We start from the raw sequence: 19708 nt of genomic DNA on the forward strand, positions 1-19708 counted from the left end.
CATACCTGCTTCATCTAAGATTGTATTTGAAGAAAGGAATTCGACTGAATGACAAGTCTGAAAAACACCAGACCAAAACAAAGGCAAAGGTTCTTCCTAGCTCATTGTGCTCCACTGGCTCCAGAAGTGGGGGAAGGGAGGAGATGGGGTTATGAGGAAGACACTTGCCAGAGAAATGTCCCTGTGGCTGGGGTCTAAGACTTTGAGGATCACTTTTATTCTCTTCTCTTCGGAAGTTCCTTCGTCATCCTTGTAATCCACCAGGGTACCGGAGTAGATGTGCGTCCGTGTGCCTCTCCCAAGGTGCTCGCCCTAAAGGAGGAAGCAGGAGGTTGGGGCTACTTCTCTCTGGGGCTGCAGTGACACCCGAGTCTGGCACTGACGCCTTAATGGGAACACACCAGAAGGGGTGGGGCAAGAACAAAAGAGCCTCCACAGCTCACAGCCTCTCGGGCCTTGTCCTGGTCAGGCCTCCAGAAGAAACATAAAGCTACTTAGCCAAACAGAAATGTGATACTTCCTGGGCACCAGGAGACATTTAATTCCCAAACCATGCCTTGCGTTCTACCTTCAGAAACAACCTGTGGCTAAGACGTAATCCTGGCCAATCATAAAACTTCCAGCAGCACCACCACCAGCCTCCAGCGACAGCGGCCCACCCTTGGCCTCCAAAGAGGACTCAGAGAGGACCCCAGCGGGGCTCTACTAGAGGCTGGGGTACAAAGAGAAGGGCTTGTTAGTGCTGGCTCGACTGCTCGCTGGACATCTAACTCAGAGATGCTCTTTCTGTAAACAGAATAACCATGGCACCCACCTCCCAGGGCTGTTCTAGAACCAAGTGAAGAGGAAGGAATAAAGGCTCCTCAGTCCAGACCCCGGCACATCGTGGGTAGAAATCATCTGCTGGGCTGATGTGTTCTGTCTGATTGCCCTCTAGACCAGGTACTCGTTCATCTTCCAACCATCTACCCGGCGTGTGTGTATATACGTGCATGCATGCTAAGCTTTAAAATCTGTGACGCATTTACATGTGGATTTGCTGGAGCAATCCCAAAGCGGGGAAGGGGTGTGAAAACAGAGGCAGAGACTGGAAGGTGGGCCCTCAGTTTCCTCACATACGAAAGGGGATAACACCACCAAATAAGTGGTATGAGCACTAAATGAAATTATCACACATAAATCATCTGTCTCTAAGGACCCTTCCAGTTCAAGTTTTAATAATTCTGATTTAAACATTCTTAATATTGGGAAATCAAAATGTGATTCATAAAAGTCAGGCATTCTCAAGCTACTGACGTTAATCTCACAAAATCTTTAAGTTGAGATGCTATTATTCTATTATCCCAAGACCTTCTCTGTAAATGCAAAAAATGGATTCCCTTGGAATCGGCCCTGCCCCCTAACAAGAACATATACAATTGTTAATTGGGTATATTAATGTGCACAAATGCCACCATTTGTCATCTGGCATAGCAGAGTGGCGATGCATCTGCCCTGTCTCCCATATCCTGGCAAGGTCCTGTGACTATTCATTAAAGCCGCATCTGTCACAAAGCAATTCATCAAAGTTAGGGAAGTTGTGTTCCCAGAACATCCCGTAAAAGCCATATGCTTTCAGAATAATTACTCTTCCCCAAAAGGGCTGCTTATTCCAGTGGCCAAGTCACGGCAGCAGGATTCCGCAGCAACCCACAGAAGCCCCGCATGTTGCCACCGGCCTCCTTCCAGGCCACTCCCTCTGCCTTCGCCGGGCATGGGGTGTGCGCCCTCTGCAACTCTGCCAGAGGCACATCCCGCTGCAGCTCCCTACCTAGCACTTACGTCTCCGTAATGTGCTTATCTACTTAAGAGACGAGAGCTGGCTCCACCAGCTGTGGGCCTGCCGAGGGTGGCAATCACCGCTGCACATGCAAGGGCTGCTGCTGGGGGCTAGGTGAGCACCGGGGCGGGGGTCCGCAGATGAGTGCCGGTGGGGCGGGGCCTAGGTGAGCGCGGGGGGCATGGAGGATGCCTGGGACCCTCCGAGTGGCTTGAGGGCAAGGAGAGAAGGAAGGGCCCAAGGACGGTGCCAAGTTTGGACAGAAAAAAGGCCAGGGTACCACTGCTCTGGTGATTTTAATCTCTGGCCACAGCTCTGACTCCATCAGAGGGACAGAAAACAATAAACACTGGCCTTCAGTGAAGAATGTCTCCAAAGGAAAGCGAGAGGCGGTTGCAGTGGTGGGCTCCTACTCCCTGAACACCCTACCCAACAATTTTAGGGATTAACTTAAAAAAGTAAACCAGGTACCCAACCCCATGCCTACTACCTCCCACTAGGCTCCCCAACAGATGTGAGCACACAATTCGCTCTGCAACACCTTCCAAGTGTTGCAATCTCTCCCAGGCAGTCAACGGTGCCTTCCCTCCAAGGCTGCTGGCATGCTGTCTCCTCGCCTCCCTGGTGTGTGGCTGTGTACAAGGACTGGGGTGGGGGCATGGAACAGAAGTGGGATTTGCCCCGGGCCTCACACCCCTAGCCAAGGCCCAAGGGCAGCTACAAGGGAAGCTGGGCCTGCCTACGGCTGCAGACTCTGGGCAAAAGGCCTCCCAAGCTGGAACACTGGTCCAAGGGATCTCTTTCTCAAGACAGTTCTCCTGCAGGCCAACATTGTACATCTCATGCTCCCTTACTGTATTCTGTACCCCATAGCTTTGCTCCCTCTGGAAGCATCATCAGGAAGCCTAGGAACTGAACTTTAGTAGTGCTTTGTCACACAGCATGTGGTGGGTTAATGCGGGTCATCAGCTCAGACTCCCCCATGGACACCCGATTTGTGCGGCCCTGTCAGCATTCCCACCAAGTTCTCCAACTCCTTCTATCCGAAGAAGACCCATAACAGAAGGTCCTATAACCCTAGATAACCCCACAAAGCTTGACAAATCCATTTCCCTTCAAAGAGAAAGTATCTCTGGGGAACATTGGCAAGGCTGGATACAATGGCAGGGCAGTGGCTGAACAGCTTTAACTATGAAAGGAAAGCTCCTTATTTTTTTTCTGATAGGATTTCCCCAAACCCAGACTTCACTCCCCCCAAATCCTCAGTCTACTCGCTGTGGAGAGGCAGGACCAAGGTGGGCTCAGGAACCTTAGCAAAGACTCACTTGCACAATATCTTTCTTGAGGATCCGGTCAAAACTCAGCTGGCTCATGGGGTAGACAGGCTGCCACTCCTGGGCTTTCTTAGTAGCCACCAGAAGATTGGAGATCTCTGTGGAAGAGAATGAAGAAGTCTGAGCAGGGTAGTGAAGGTTCAAGATCCCAGTAAGGCAATGCTTGCCAAATCACGGGGCTTGCTGAACACATATTTGTACATGTGCTGGTTCAGTCATTCAGTAAGTGTTTATTAAGTACTTGATTTACGCCCTCCAGGAGCTTGCAGGCTAATAACAGAGCCTAAACTAATCAAATAATCAACCCATCAAAAAGAAAGCTCCAATCTGTGCAGCTACTCTCCAAGCCAGGCCCAGGTGTTCGAGGGTTGACACAGCAGGATCTGTTCTGGTAGCAGAAGTTAGGGAAGGTCTGCCTAGGGAAATGAAATTTTAAAATCTGAGAAGAGGAAGTCCCCACCGGCAGGGACGGTGTCTATCTTATTTCCTGCTCTACCTCCACAGCCTGGTATGTAGTAGGTACTCAGGAAGTATCTGTTCACCGTGTGAATGAATAATCAGGATGTGAGCTGAAGGACGAGAGCTGAGCAGAGAGGAAGAAGCAGTCCCTTGGGTGTAGGGGGTGACCCAGAGAGAAGGTCGTGCCTGAACCTCTCTGGGCTCCCAGCAGTGCCTGACTCCAAGGAGACGCTAACTCAATGTATAGGTTATGAGCAGACCAGCCCCCAGATTCTACGGATTCAAACGGCAAACCGAACACTTTACAAAATCTGCCGGGCCACGATGAGCACAAGTGGCTCATGGAATTTACAATCCACAGAAGGTGCCTTCCCACCATGGAGCTACTTCAAGCTATGTCACTGGAGGGGGGGAGGGGAGGGAGTGCCCCTTCCAGATTTGGACTGCAGTGAGAGGATTCTGGAACCCCAGGAGAACCCCCTCTAGCTGCTGAGGACCAGGTGCCTGCAGTAGGCCGAGTAATTTGGACGTGGTCTCTCAAATCCTCACTTCCCTGCAGGGCAGGGCTTATTTTCCTTTTTGTTGTTTTTTTTCAGCTCACATTTTCTGATTGCTTTCTCTTTGCCAGCCACTGCCCCTAAGAGCTTTCCTCACAGTAATTCCTTTGTCCTTATGACAATTCTATGAGGTACACAGTATTTTTATCCTTTTTATTCTATAGGTCAGAAAACAGAGATTCAGGGTGACTATCCCAAGGTCAGGCAGCTAGTAAGCCCTGGACGCTCACACTTCAGTCATGGATGGCTCCAGCCTCGTACCTTCTTATAGCAAACCTGGCCCTAGTGGGAGGCACAAATCTGGGAGCCAGACACTGGGTTCAGGCACAGGCTCCCCTTATTACCATATCCTGGGTACCCTTTCTCCAGTCTGTTCTCCTCCATTCTGTTATCCTGACTCCACTCTGTAACCTGGATACAATCAGATTCAAAACAGGCAACTCAGGACTGCCCTGATGGAGAAAAGACCAAGAAAGAGCCACCTGAATGGTGTCCCCAGCAAAGGGTTGGAGGTGTTTTGAAAATGAGAGAGGAGGATGAAAACAGGCGCCATTTATGGGCGATGATTTGCATGGCTGCTTCGGGGAGCATGGCACTGAAGTCAACTGTGTGAGTGGGGGTACCTGTTAAACCCGTTTTCTCACTAGAAAAATGGGAGACACAGTCATGCCCCTCATCAGGTTGCTGTGAGGGATAAACGAGATAACGCATATGAAGGGTTTACTTCAGTGCCTGGTGTACAGGGAGTGCTCCAAAACTGGTAGCCATTGTGGTTAAGACCAGTATTACATCTTGGTCAGCGCCATCATCCTTGTACCAGCTGGCTGGCAACAGTCAGAAGTTCTCAGTGTCAGAGCCAAAGGGTGCAGAAATCAAGCCCCTGGCTCCACTCCACAGATGAGGACATGGGAGGGTCAGTGATGACTGGGCCAGTGAGTCCTGCTGGGTCGCTACCCTCTTCTTGCCACAGTCACCCTGAGACTTGGAGAGGGACAGTGGGGCTGGACAACACAGAGATGTGGACTTGCTTTACTGTCACATCCACTCTGAGTGGCCACCTGCTTTTCCTTTATTCCATGAGGAGTTTCTCAGTTGCATTTTCAAGTGGGAAACCCAGGTCGAAGTGGGGGCCATCAGAGCCTTGCGGTTAGGAGGGCAGAAGCACTGAGGAACCCAAAATGACCTTCTCCTTAATTTTCATGATTTTACCACTTCTCTAATTTGCAGGTGGTGGAGGGAAGACAGAGGGCTTCTGACGGCCCAGAGAAGCAAGCCTCATACACAGGGCTCATTCCTCCTCTCTCCACCGCCAGGCCCTTCCCTCCTCCAGGTCAGGAGAACTGCCCTCGCCCCAGAGCTCTGGGCTGATGGCTGCCCCTGCACCTTCGCAGAGTATAACGGGACGTACAGGAAAGATCACCAGAGCTGGAGTCAGAAGACTTGAGTTCACGTCCCCAGTCATCCTCTACCTACCTAGGCAAATATAACGGGGATTACAACACACTCTGGCTTGTTCTGAAGATTAAATGACTCGGAAGACGGAAGACCCTCACACAGGGCCTGTAAGCCTAGTAGCCATCATCATCATCATCATCACTACTTGTTGCTCCTATTACTGTTAACTACTGCTGCCCCCAGCAGCAAGGCACGAACATCTCTGAGCCTCCATTTCCGCATCTCTGTAATAGCTACAAAGAGCTACTGTCAGATGGAGCAAATGCAAATATGCATGAAAAGTGCTTGGCATTAGTAGGTACCCGCCAATATGGTAGCTACTGCTCTAACTATTCCCCTGACAGACATCAGTGAGCGTGGACTCTGTGCTGGGTGTGGTGCTGCCCATGAGTCACGGGGTGCTAAGACAGATCCAGATCCTGTCTTAAGAGTTCATACTCAAGTGGGAGAGAGGAGAGACAGACACTAAGCACATTCAGGAGTCCAGGAGCCTCATGAGAAGCCATGAGGGAGGGCTTCAATTTGTTCCCGTGCGTCTCCCGCTACCGCTCCTGGCCCCCAGATCTGGACCAGTACGTGGCATGGACACCAGAGACCTCTCCAGCTAATTCCAGTGAAGAAATCATGTCCCGGTCTCCCACCTGCCACCAGTCCTCGCTACCTGTGGCCACCGCTCTCTATGTCCTCAACCTTACCCAGAGACCACAAATCCCAAGGAAAAGTAAAAACTGCTCCTAATATCTGTTAGGAGAGATTATGTGAGTAAATAGGGTCGTTGGGCTTTAAGGTTTTACCGCACTCTGAGGTCTCAGGGCCAAGTGCCAGATGTGTTTTCAGCCTTGTGGAACATCTTCAAGCATGAAAACAAAGGCTGCAGTTACCCCAGAGCTGGCAGGAAACCCTATCTGATCAACAAGAACATAAGTCCTTCCTCTTTCACCGAGTGCAGTGGCAGCCCCTTGCTAGGAGGCCAAAAAGCGATTCAAACATCAAGAACCCAGGCCCCTTTTTGTCCTGGTGTTGCTTCCTCTGCCCATCCCTGACATAAAGGCTCACAAATTCCCGTAAAAGAACCAGAGCCGCCTCAGATGAAGACACTCCTCAGAGCATCTTCCACCATACTTACCAGGGCCTCAGAACGACTGTGCTGCCTACCCTTTCTCTGAGGCCTGACCTCTTCTCAGGGAAGGATCTGACCCATGCAGGCAGCACCGTGCAGTAGGGGAATGTCAAAATGTCATTTGGGGTAGAGTGGCACTCAAACCCCTTTGACCTTGACCCTCAGTGATACCCACTTCACTTCCCCAGGACTCAATCTTCTCATCTGTAAGATGCGGCATTTGACCAGGTGATGCCTAACTGTCCTTCCAGTTCTCACATTCTAAGAGGTGATGAATCCACCTCCAGGACATCAGTGACACTATCCACGGGGCTTCAAGAACCAAAGCCAGGTTCCTCACCCCTCCCATCCATTTTACAACCTGACCCTCCCATGGTTTGGCACTGCAGCTCCCTGGCATGGCACCCAAGGCCTCCTCTGACCCAAATCTTCCTCTCCCAACCTCACCTGCCCCTTCTTTCTAACTTCACCAGCTTCATCAGACACATTAGCCCTTCAGCCCCTGCTTCTCTGCAGCCCCTGCTGTGGCCTGCCATGTTGCCCCTGCACACACTCATCAGGAAACGCCCTCAACTAACAGGCAAGCCCCCCCGCCCCGCCCCACTATCCAAGATCCGCCTCCCTCCTCCGGGCAGTCTTCCATGCCACAGCCCAGGGACGTTTGACCATCCCCGTCTCTGTGAGCCTGAGGTGTGACATATGGGTGCTGATGAAACAGCATCACACATGCAGTGGCCTCATTTCCCTAGGACATTTTCTGCATGAGACTGGAAACCTTGGAGACCAGGGACTGGGTGCCAGGCATTTCTGATGCTCTGCATTCACCATAGTTCTTGGCCCACAGAAGATGTGCCAGGGAACATTTCCCAGATAATAAACCACCCACGGGGGAACTCTTAAGACATTTTATCTTAAAGAAGAAAGTAATAAGCTTCTGTTTACTAATCCTAAACGTGGCTCTTCCTGAAGCCTGAGCGGCTAAGGAAAGGTGTATGTTTTATTCTATAGAAAACGCTGACACTTGAGGACCGGGATTGGAGGTGGGGACAGACTTGTAACTAGACGAAATGAAAGCCACCTGGAAACTGTGGGGAGGGGCCACTTTCTTCCGAACAACCAGGCTCTTTTGGTTACCAGGTGTCTTGGAGCATCGCCACGGGGCACAGGGGGACCCTGAGGGGACAGGGCCTGGCTCTGGCCCAGGGAAACCGACCTCGGGGCTTGGGCTGGCAGCAGCGCTTCAGCACAAAGCTGATGTTGTCCGTGCGCAGGATCTGCTTCTTGAGGTGGCTCATCAGGTCCCCCAGGCTGGGGAAGCTGCGGTCTGAGCCATGCAGGCTATAGCGGCCCTTCTGCACCTCGATCTGAAAGTTCTTGAACTGTTTCTGGCCACCCAGCACCTGCCATTCAGGAAAATGACCAGAAACCAATTGTTTTAAACGGGTCAAGCAAATGTACCATGGGTACATAATTTGTTAACAATATGAGAAGCTGGATAAAAGATATCTAGAACTCTGTATGATCTCTGAACCATTTGTGTAATCTGTAATTATTCAAAAGTAAAAATGTATTATAAACAAGTAAACAAACAAAGAAATAAATAAATCCAGAAGAAGACACTGATAAAAGGGAGTTAACATTACGGAGTTAACGTTAAGCATAACTGAACAGTGACTTCTACAACAGCATCACCTCGTTTTAAATGTGTGAGATGAAGTTCACTGAAAAACCAACCTCACAGGACTGCTATGATTACATGACATAGTAAAAAACTTAGTAAGCACTTCATAAAGATTTGCAAATATTATTATGCATGAAATAATAATTACTATAATAGTATTTATCCAGGAAGCCTCTCAAACTGAGCCCCTCTGGGCCGTGCATCCATTTGAGGAGAACCACCCTGGGAGGTGATGGTCGGCAGTCTGATCTATTTTCAGGGTTCTATGGCACCACAGAGAAGAAGTAGAAGCAGAGGTTTTCCTTCACGGGCACTTTTTGTACAGAGACAAATCTTTTAGTGATTAAGGATGAGGATCAGAAAGATCTACTTATGGTGTAGACCAGGACAAGATATTTGAGATCTCGATGCCTTGGTTTATTCATCTGTACACTGGGGATAATACCACCTATCTCACAAGGTCAGCCTAAGGTTTAAATGAGGACATGCAGGTAAAGTGTTCAGCATAGCGTCTGGTGAACTACAATGAACAGCAGGAGTAATCATAGCTACGATCCTGTTTCCCCAGGTAATCTGACCCCAGGTGGACCATGCTACTGAGTCACTGACATTCCTGGTACAGCATAAGCCCATTCCACCTCAGAAGGCAGTTGGGCTCTCTCGTGCGCCCGTCCATGTTCAAAACATTAAACTTCCTTCAAGACTGATGAAAGCAGAAGATAGGCATGCTGCCCAGGAACAAACCTGACATGACCTGCTGCGTCCATACCAGCCGTGAGGCCTTGCTGTGCAGGAACAGCCCCAGGCAGGCAGTGGCACCTAGACACTTTGCCCAGGACACTTGGCAGCGCTGGGTTCCTTCTGCCATTTCCTCTTCCCACTCCTGACGGAGTCTAGTCCCCAGGGGCTCCCCAGTACTTTTCCTTCTACCGTCTGAGGTTTATGGCAAGCTCATGTGCAGACTTCCACCTTGAAGCTCCCCCACCTCCCCCTGCCACCCCAGTTCTCCCAGTTCACACTAACCCAGTCAACACTAGTGTATTTATCCGGACTAATTCCGTAAAACCCATTGTCTTTTAAAATATTCCATTTCCTGTATTTAAAAAAATCACAAATGAATGACAAAGGCAGTATTGCAGTCTAGTGAGGTAAGGTCAACAATTCTGGCTTCTTTGTTTTCAGGTGTCTCTCACACCATTCCTGGTGTCCAGCTACACTAGAGTCACTAAATAGAGCCATCTCCACCTGTCAAACACGGAACAGCAAGTCGTCTGTTAAAATGTCTGAAGCTCCCATCTGGGGAAATCTGTGGTAGGCCAGGTTGCCGAGCCGGCCATCTTGGCACTGGTATGTCCCAGTGAGTGCCACAGATCAGACACGGCTCTGGGTCTGTGATTTTGTCCCTGAGTGTAAAATCAACCACTCCCAACAAGTGCATTAAACTTGACAAATGTTTGGTGTGAACTGGTTTTCTGGCCACACTCTACTTTCCAGAGTGACCATGGACCCCTGCCATGGGTCCCTTGAGGGAAGAAAGGGCCATGAGGGGAAACGTTCGGGGTCTGGCTGCTAGGGAAGTCTCCTTTTGAAGAGCAGGGTTGTCCTGGTCAGAACTGCCAGGGATTTTCTCAGAAACGCAGGCTTTTCTACCCCCATGTCCCAGGGTGGTCCTCTCTGGAGCAGCTCCTGGGCTGGCTGCATCGAACACCCTGTGGCGATATGACTTGGCCTGAATGACTAAGATTTTTCCTGACTGACCTCAGATTTTTCAAAGCAGGTGACAGTCATGAGGATATTGTCAAAGTCGGTACAGCTCCACCTCAGCACATACATCCCCTCCTCGCTTCCTTCTTGCCGCAACTTATTGATGGCATATTCTGTGCTAGAGGAAGAGAAAGGGAAAGGGAGAAAGAACTCATACCAATGAGAACACTCTAAAGCCCACGGGATATCCACGTCTCTGAGCTGGCTCAAGTCCTACAGCCCCATCGCATTACATGTCCTGGGTCCTGACGTCTGAGAGGACACGTGGGGCAAGCCGAGATGCCAAGGAGCCTCAAGACACATCAAGTCTCCAAGGTCTAGAAGAGGACTCGCCTGCTGCCCAAGGCACTGAGCCCTGCTTGTCCCTGACTTCCCCACATGTGTGGTCTCCAGCTCGCGGCAGGAGATGTCCCCGCAGAGGTGATGCAGAGCTGCCCATCACAGAGTGCCCGCCATAGAGTGGGGTCCCTCCCCACCATCCCTAGGCAGTCCAACTAGAACATGAGCCTCAGGAGAGCACAAATTTGGGGTTATTCTGTTCACTGCTGTATCCCCAATAACCAGAGCACACTTGGCTCATAGTAGCTACTCAGTAAATAAGTAACTGAATAATTAACACCGAATAAAAAAAGAAAAAAAGAGTTAGAAAGATATTAATAGGGAATATAATATGCCCATCTTACATTCCTTTGTACCCCGAGGATCAATCAGTACTGCACACACAGGGCAGTGAACAGTCACTAAATAAATCTACAGGTGAAGTCCCCACATATCATGAGTGGTGCTCACGAAGTTGGCAAAAGAGGACCAACATGGTCAACGTGTGTAAGAAAGGCAGACACCAACCGCTCCATGATCTGGAACAACTTCATGCCTTTGCACATGATGATCCTTCACCTGGGAGGCCCCTTTCCCTCTTTAAGACCTGTCAACCTGCATTGATTCTTCAAAGTTTAATCTGATCTGAATGCTGCCTCCCCAGAGGAGGCAGTGAGTTTCAAACTCCCACAGAACACAAAACGTTCACCGATTCAGCAAATACTTATGGAGTGCCTCTGGTATGTGCCAGGCCCTGCCACGGGTGCTGAGGAAAAGCAGTGAGCAAAGCACACAGTGCCCTCTGCCTCTATGCAGCTCATACTCTGGGCAGCAAGGCCACACAGACAAGAAACAAAGGGACACGGAAATAAACAAAGTGAGTCAGGAGGTAATAAAAGCCACTGAAGAAAACTAAAGCAGAGTGAAGGAGCCAGGAAGTGTGGGGTGTGGGGGAGGAAGAGGTGTTGTTACTTCATAGAAGGTGGTCAGGGAAGACTTCACCGATAAGGTGCTATCTGAGTGACATCTGAAGGAAGTGGTGGCTGTATACATTCCAGAGGAAGAGCGTTCTAGGCCAAGGGAAGAGCAAGGGCCAGGGCCCTGAAGCCTAACTGTGGCTGGGATATTTGAGGGAGATGCTTTATTATAATGCTCGGCAGCCTGCTCTGCATTTGTTTGTGTGTCTATCTCCCCATGAGTCTGTGAGCCTCTGGAAGCCGGGGATCACTCACTAATGAACTCGCTGTCCACCAGTAACTGGCAGAGGGAAGACGGTGGGAACCTATCATGAGGAAGGCAGCTGAAGAGATGCTTCCCCAGACATATTTCGGTTTGGGAAGAGAGACTCAGAAGAAATACAGCAGCTGTTTTCATCTGAAGAACAGTCCTATGTAAAAGGAAGTACACTGAATCCCCGTTGCTTCAAATGACAGAAGTCAAATGAGTAGGAAGAAGTTAAAGAGAGGCGAACTTCAATTCCCTAGCAGAAAGGTACGTTTGTCTGTAACTGTCAGAGCTATAATCTACTGGCTGCCTCCTGCAGTACTGAGTACCCCATCACCAGAGGTATCTGAGTAAGGGCTTCTAGGTCTGAGATGCAGGTGGGACAAGATGTCCACCAAAGCCCCTTCCGGCTCTAAGGCTTGGTCACCCCACTGTTCCCACCATTTATCTGGCGCTTTAGGACAAGCTGACTCAGGATGCCATTGCTTACTACAGTGAAACTGGGACCCGTGTCCTATCTGTATGTCTGGCCCAGCAAGGGGTTAGGAAGTGTCGCATCTCTTGGTCAGCGTGGAGAAGTGAGGGGGTTTAACTATGAGGAAACCCGGGGCGCCTGGCTGGCTCAGTCGTTCAGTGTCTGCCTTCGGCTCGGGTCATGATCCCAGGGTCCTGGGATCAAGCCCCACATCGGGCTCCCTGCCCAGCGGGAAGCCTGCTTCTCCCTCTCCCACTCCCCCTGCTTGTGTTCCCTCTCTAGCTGTCTCTCTCTCTGTCAAATAAATAAATAAAATATTTAAAAAAAAAAAAACAAAAACAAAACTATGAGGAAACCCAAGGGGGAAGAAGGAAGGGTCTGTGGCGTGAACCAAGGTAAGAGATGACAGGAAGGCCTGACCAGGGGACAGCAGGGATGGAAAAGAAGGCACCAAGTAAGTCCCAAACATACTCAACCAGCCCCCACCTAAACAACCGATGACAACTGTGTCTCAGGAGGCCACACGCCCCACCACTAAAATGTGGTTCTTTTCACACCAAGGGCAACTGAAAAAGTGCCAGAACCAACCAGATTGGACCGTGACAACCATTCTGTATGTTGTGGACGATCAGTGGGGGAGCCACATCGGTGCAGAGGTAATGATGGGCATCTGCCGTGAGCCGGAAGTAGCCGTCGACCAGCGACACAAAGGATAAGGCCTCTTCGTGGGACGAGAGCTTCAATTCCTGGTGAGAGAGAAGACATGCCCATGGTTACATCACGTGCCTACCACCTCGGGCAGCTGACTTTATGAGGAGGCACACAGCGAGAAGGTATTTAAAACACAATGCAGAACGCATGAGCTCAAAACTAACTGCACCCCTTACATTTATACAGGATTTTGACTGTTCCTCATACGTTCTTGTCTATTATCTCCAAACTATCAGATGAGGTATGGCGTGTCTGTGTGGGAGGAAGGGCAGAACGGGCAGCTGTGGCAGGCAGGAGACCTATGGAGAGGCTACTGCCCGGGTCCAGAGGGAGGAGCAAGCCTGCATCAGGAGCACGGTGGTATAAAAGTGAAATAAAAAAAAAAAGAAAGAAAGAAAAGTGGAGGGAGTAGGAGCAGAGCGTGTGCAATGGCACCCTGGTCTTGGCACAGAGCAATGACTGACTCGGTAGCATCGCTCGCTCCCATTTTACAGAAAAGGAAACAGAGGCACAGGGGCTTCCTCTCATATAGAGTTGGTCTAGAAAGTGAAACGCCCAGATTTTAATCCAGAAATGGTCCCAGACAATGATGAGATTGCTAGATTAAGTCCAGAGACCTCAGAGGGTCTGGAGGAGGCAGACAGTCTTACTCAAAGAGGGAGAGCAAAGGCAAAAATGGAGAAGATGAGAGAGGGAACTTCCACAGAAGGAAGGTTTTCAAAAAAACACCTGGAGGTAAAGACAGGTGGTTTTTTTTGTTTGTTTTTGTTTTGGGGGGGTTTTTTTGGTCTTGGTCATATAGCCCTAAACAAAAACTGCCCATGTGAGAGAAGCCATGGGCTCAACCAGGAACATCTCCTGGAGAAGGAGGGTATGGAAAGCCATTTAGAGCTTTAACTCACAAGAACATTAAAAAGCACCGGAGCCTTCTGAGGGCAAAATGACATGTGAGACTAAGACTCTGTTCATAGCACTGGAGAAAGGACAGACTGGTGGCGAAGAAAAACAGAGACGAGAAAAACAGTCAAAGGGAAAGGGGTGGATAGAAGCCACTAGAAAGGATGGAAGTAAGTGGAGCTAATGACAGCTAGCTATCTTGCCAAAGGAAGGCTCCACTGTGGACTTGTGAGCCAAGGAGGCCAAGGCCACCACAGGGACAGTTATTCAGTCAGGACACTCTGGGCTAAGTGTGCCTCCTTTCATCCACTTGCAGCTCCCCAAAGCGCAAACGCAAGGTAGTCTGGCCTGGGCAGCCCTTCACCCAGTCACATAAAAAAAGTAAGACCATGTAAACACTTAAGTTCCCTAGAACAGAAGTCTAAATGGAAATGGAAGATGTCAAGAAGAGGCAGAGAGGAAAAATAAATCAAGATTTAATTTGATAACATGCTACCATCATGCCTTCCTGAAAGACCCGTGGCCAAAGTACTGCCTGATCAAAGGGCTTGGAAATTCCATGGCCGAGAAGGGACAGGGGACTGAGATAAAGAGACAGCATCACAGTGTTAACCACAGGTTCTGGAATCCGTTTCTGTGGGCTCAAATCACAGGATCTCCACTTGCTATTACGGTTAAGCAGAGGTAACCATCATTTTTACAGGTCACAAAGTGTCAAATATTGGCCATTTCAAATGGTTTAACCTAAGAACTGCGTGACCCTGGGCAAGTTACCTAAGCTTTTTGTGCCTCAGTTTCCTCCTCTGTAAAATGAAGATAAGAATACACCTACCTCTAAGGCCAATGAAAATGGAAAGAGTTTACATTTGTAAAGCATTTGGAATGGGATGTACCTGGCATGTAGTAGGAGCCAGTGTTTGTCAAGAAAAATGAAGTCACAGGGAGATCACGGAGCTATTTCTCCCCACCTTCCTCCTGCTCCCTACACTGCACTGCAGCTGGGCTCTGACTGAGGTGACAGGGGCGCCGCCACCCGGGTGCCAAGCCGGGCTCCACCAGCCAGGACAGCATAGGGGCAGCTCACACACACTGTACCAGCTGACTGCTGCTTTTCCTCCTTGGCTACGCGTCTTCGGGGTCTGACCATGGTGAAGAGCCAGATCACGGAGGTGCCAAGCTCCTCCTCACTGCAGTCTCTGGGGAAGAGAACGCCCTGGAGCTGGAGCTGCCACTTTCTCACTCTGTCATCCTGTACGAGTGTCTACACCTGTCCACGGCCTCCCATTTCCCCACTGGAAATAGAGCCAAAATGCCTGCCTCTAAGATTCTTGTAAGGACTAAAGAAGATCCTGCGGACATAGCATATAATCCGGCCTTATCTCTGTAATATGCTGAATATCCCTCCCTCTGTTCTCCATCTTCCCACTAACATCTATCTGGACTCTTCTACTTCTCTCTTCACTTTATTTTTCACTACAGTTTCCTGACGAAATTAACTTATGTTTATTGTTAAAAGGTTAGGAGAATAAAAGAAATTTAAATCATTAATAATCCCACCATAAAGAACAGCTGTTAATATTTGATTTTTCTAAGAGAGTGTATATGTATATGCGTACCTTTTAAAAACGTTCTAAACAAAATTGGTACTGTTCAATAGAGTTTTCTATTCTGCTTTTTTCCATATATTAAGCATTTTTCCAGATTATTAAAAAAATTTAGCAAATTGTTTATATAATATTCTATTACTCGGATATTCTACCATTCTCCTATTATTGTATACTTAGGTAATTTTCAGTATTTTTACACTGTAAATTCCACTGGGACAAACATACTCATTCACAGGCCACTGGCTTCATCTCTCATTGTTTCTGGAAAACAGCCCTAAGTTCCCAAATGGAGGGATACATAAATATTTTCAAGGCTTTTAGTACATGCTGCCAAACTGCTTTCTACAAGGTATAAAAAGGCAAGTTACTCTAGATGAACAGCGTGGTCATCTGTTCTAAACCAGATCACCAGATTCGTTCCCACCACTGAGTGTTATCCCTTTGACACAGTCTTTGCCAAATCCGGGGCAAAACACGGTCGTTCCCCGGTGCTGACTACCTTCAGTCTGTGAGTGCCCCGCCTCAGCCGCCCACCCTCTCCACGTGCCGTCAGCCATGACTTCCCCAACACAAACATGTTTATTCTGGCAGCGTTGCTACATCCCCTGCCAAAACTTGCGGGCCTGTCTAGATTATGTCCTTAAGTGAGACCAAAAAAGAGGAAGTGAGATTCAACACCCCTTCCTCTGTCCGAGAGTCACTTAGGTGTGCCCGACACCACAACGAGGACAGCCACTGTGGCCACAGCCACCAGCCTGACCAGTCTGCCGAAGTGCAAAGCAGGGCTTCCCACTGACCTCATCCCAGAGGAAACACTCAACTTGGCAGAGAGACCGAAGGAGACCTTGGGGGAAAAAGCTAACACTCACCGATCTCCCTTTCCTTCAAATCCACTCCCTTTTGTGAATTAAGTATTTATGCTGAAATGTCTTTGGGAGGGCAGCAAACCCTGAAGTAGAGACACATTGGCAAGACCAAAGAGAGGCACTGAAACATCCCAGTGTGACTCAAAAACCAGCACTGATAATGTCAGCGTCAGCAAGAGGGATTTCTGGCTTAAGGAGGAAAGAGAGACAGTCATCAAATTTTCTCTTTGGGACAGGAACTCTGCAAAGCAAGTGCCACATCACTGTCCTCCACGAAGTCTCCCTCTCGTCACCGGATCCAGACAGAATTGCTTCCAGAGCAAACTCACCATTTTTTTGTTATCCTGCTTATTGATGCTGACCACAGACTCCTTTATTACAATGTGGGTGATTTCAGGGAAGTAAGAAAAATTGTTCCACTCTTCCCGGATTTTGTTTTTCTCCTCATCCTTCTTGTGTTTATTTTCCAGTTTTTTCCGTTTCAGTTTGTTTTTTTCCTTTTCAACAGGAACAACCTGATAAGATGCATAAGGGTGCCAGAGTTAAGTTGGCTTTCTCATTTTCTATTGGTGAAAAAGGTAAATGCTTCTGGAAAACTAAAGCAGGGCCTACATTCGAGAAGAAGACAGCCAGCCTGCCTGGATTTACAGAGGAATTGGGGGAGGGGGCACATGTGGGCTTAGGATCGCAGTTTGGGGGCCATCAGGGAATCCTGGGATTTCATACCTAGGAGGGACCTTACCAAGCCCAGCAACTAAATGCTTCACATAATCTATAATGTACAAGTAAACTCAGAGAGGGAGATAACTGCCCACTAGACAGGCACCTACCCTCAGGTCCTCTCACTTCCAGACTGATATATGTTTCAACCCAGGCAGAGAACATGCCTTCCCAAATGTGGCTGGACAGAACACGAGCTTTCTCTTTCTAGAACTTACAACTGATTAGCTTGACTTCCTAACGACATTCAAGTTGAAACTTATTTTTTTTTCCCCAATGTTAAGTACTGGTAACTTTAATAAAGGTCAAGTATCCAATTAAGTTTCAAAAAAACAAATTAATCAAGAGTGTATTATGTACAGGGCAGTGTTCTCAGTGTGGCTATAGGACTGTGAGCAAAGAAATATAGAGCCGTGCCATTGCTAGAGATGCTAACACAGAGTATTATCTGCCAGGCACTGATTTGACTGTTTTACATATACTAACTTTTAAAATCTTCAATGAACCCTCTTTTTTTTTTTTTCCAGGAGGAAATCGGAAGGGGAGACGAACCATGAGAGACTATGGACTCTGAGAAACAAACTGAGGGTTCTAGAGGGGAGGGGGTGGGGGGATGGGTTAGCCTGGTGATGGGTATTAAAGAGGGCACGTACTGAATGGAGCACTGGGTGTTATATGCAAACAATGAATCATAGAACACTATATCAAAATAAATAAATAGATAGATAGATAGGAAAATCAAGTTGAAACTTTCAAAAGGAAATAAGAATCCCATGCTTGAAGAATCTGTTAGTTATTAACTAGTTGGGTCATCATCTGAGCCTCCATTTCCCTGCCCATAAAACAGAGCTTACATTTCACAAGGTTCTTTGAGGATTAGATAAGTTCTCATTAACAGTGTACCTATTCTACAGAAAAAAAGCACTCAGTAAGTGTTAGGCATTGTTTCCTTAGCATGAATAAAAGAGGAGAAAATAAATCTCACCATTACTTTAATATTATTGATAACCTTAATGATGATGACAGCAGCTATAATAATTTTTGAACATTTATTATATGCTGGGCTCTCTGCTGCCATTTTCTCACAACAACTCCACAAGGCAGATACAGTAAGTATTTCCATTTTACAGATGAATAATATGCAGCTGATACAGGGAAAGTAACCCCCAAAGCTAGAGAACTATAAATAGTGGAGCCAGGATCTGAACCAGGTCCAGTTAGGTTTAAAACCCATGCTTTGAAACCACTCTGCTCCATTGCTTCATCCAACAAATACTTCAAAAAAGTGGCTTTAAATCGCAAAATCAATTACCCTATTTCATGGAGCCAGAAGCCTAAGTTCAATTCTTGGCACAATTGCTTGTTAGTTAGTTATGACCTTGGCCAAGTTTCTTAACTTCTCTGTGCCTCTTTGCATTCATCAATAAAATAGGGATAATGGTAGTACTCCTCTCAGGGCTTTTTTTCTTTTCCTTTTTTTTTTTTTTTTTTTTAGGAATGAGTAATACATGTAAAATGCTTAGAAAAGTACCTAGTACGTGGTAGGTGCTCAGTAAATGTCTGTTATTATTATTATATTATTACATATTATATAGGCTATTGTTCTGTTTCTCTATTTCCCTACAGAAGGAAATACTTATTTAGATCTACTGCTGCATGAACACAATAAAAGATAAATGATACATGGTCTCTAACCTGAATACACTCAGTGGGTAGGGGTGGTGGACATGCAAACAGGTAATCCCAACAGGATAAACAGAACAGGTCTGTTCTGATGCATGATGGTCTGTTCTGATCAGCCACCTACCACCACTTACATTTGGTTTCTGTCTCCACTGGATTCCAAGATTTCCAGTTACCATCACTTCATAGTAGAGAATGTTTCCACTATCATTCGGATGAAACCAATTCATCTCATTTTCTGATGAAATCAGTAACATGGAAGTCTCAAATATTTCAGCGCCATAATGTTTTGTCAAAGTTTCCAAGGTGGCCAGGTATTTCACCTTTAGGTCATGAGTAGATACACTGCTGTCACAAATAGTCTTATTGTTAAATTCCTTCAGGAAATCCTTGAAAACATTATTTATCCGCATCCTGGTGAGAAGGTTCCTCTGTCTGATGGACTTATTCAATGTTTCTGGAATATATCGCTTGTAGCTAAAACAAAATAGAAAAATATGTCTCTCTTTCATGTCCAGGTCGGCAGAGAATAGTACAGAAAGAAACCCAAGTCTATAAATCTCCCTTCCATGTGTTGCCCCATGGGAAAGGAAGACCTACTCCCAGTGGGGTCTTAGATGGAGTAAAAACTAGGAGATGATAATCACAAGGAGATGGAAGTGAATAGGAACTGAAGAGAGGGAAAACACATGTTCCACAGGTTTTACTGAAATGAGAATTCCTGCAAGTATCATCTAATTTTCTGGGTCACAAAGGCAGGCAGCAAAATTGACTTATCTGTGTGTTTGCTTGCTGGTGTCACTGTTCCTGTGCATGTTGGTACTCACATACACTGTTATTAAGATTCAGCATCAGTTAGAAAGTGGTTTGAAAGGTGTCAAGAGTGATTACAGATGCTTTGTATATTCTGCTTTTAGGTCTGTTTTCTAATTTCTCTATAAAGATCCCATGTTGCTTTTGTAAGAAATGGGAAAAAACACAAAATCTAATTAAATACAAAAGACTTTGTGTCTGCCAC

At 47.5% G+C, this 19708-nt stretch overlaps 1 protein-coding gene across 4 annotated transcripts in view; it reads right to left on the reverse strand.

Annotated features, from left to right (window-relative positions):
• JAK1 (Janus kinase 1) overlaps positions 1 to 19708 on the reverse strand; it is a 120167-nt gene that overhangs the window by 12432 nt on the left and 88027 nt on the right. For all 4 annotated transcript variants that reach the window (XM_081818554.1, XM_081818557.1, XM_081818556.1 and 1 more), the window contains exons 7-13: positions 18825 to 19167; positions 16617 to 16802; positions 12795 to 12952; positions 10184 to 10307; positions 7958 to 8144; positions 3145 to 3251; positions 169 to 312 (exon numbers count right to left, since the gene is read on the reverse strand). In XM_081818554.1, coding sequence (XP_081674680.1) covers positions 169 to 312; positions 3145 to 3251; positions 7958 to 8144; positions 10184 to 10307; positions 12795 to 12952; positions 16617 to 16802; positions 18825 to 19167 — 1249 coding nt within the window. The remainder of the gene's footprint in view (positions 1 to 168; positions 313 to 3144; positions 3252 to 7957; positions 8145 to 10183; positions 10308 to 12794; positions 12953 to 16616; positions 16803 to 18824; positions 19168 to 19708) is intronic.

The sequence above is a fragment of the Leptonychotes weddellii genome, chromosome 4 (genome assembly GCF_054177405.1).
Source record: "Leptonychotes weddellii isolate Sample4059 chromosome 4, ASM5417740v2, whole genome shotgun sequence".
NCBI lineage: Eukaryota > Metazoa > Chordata > Mammalia > Carnivora > Phocidae > Leptonychotes > Leptonychotes weddellii.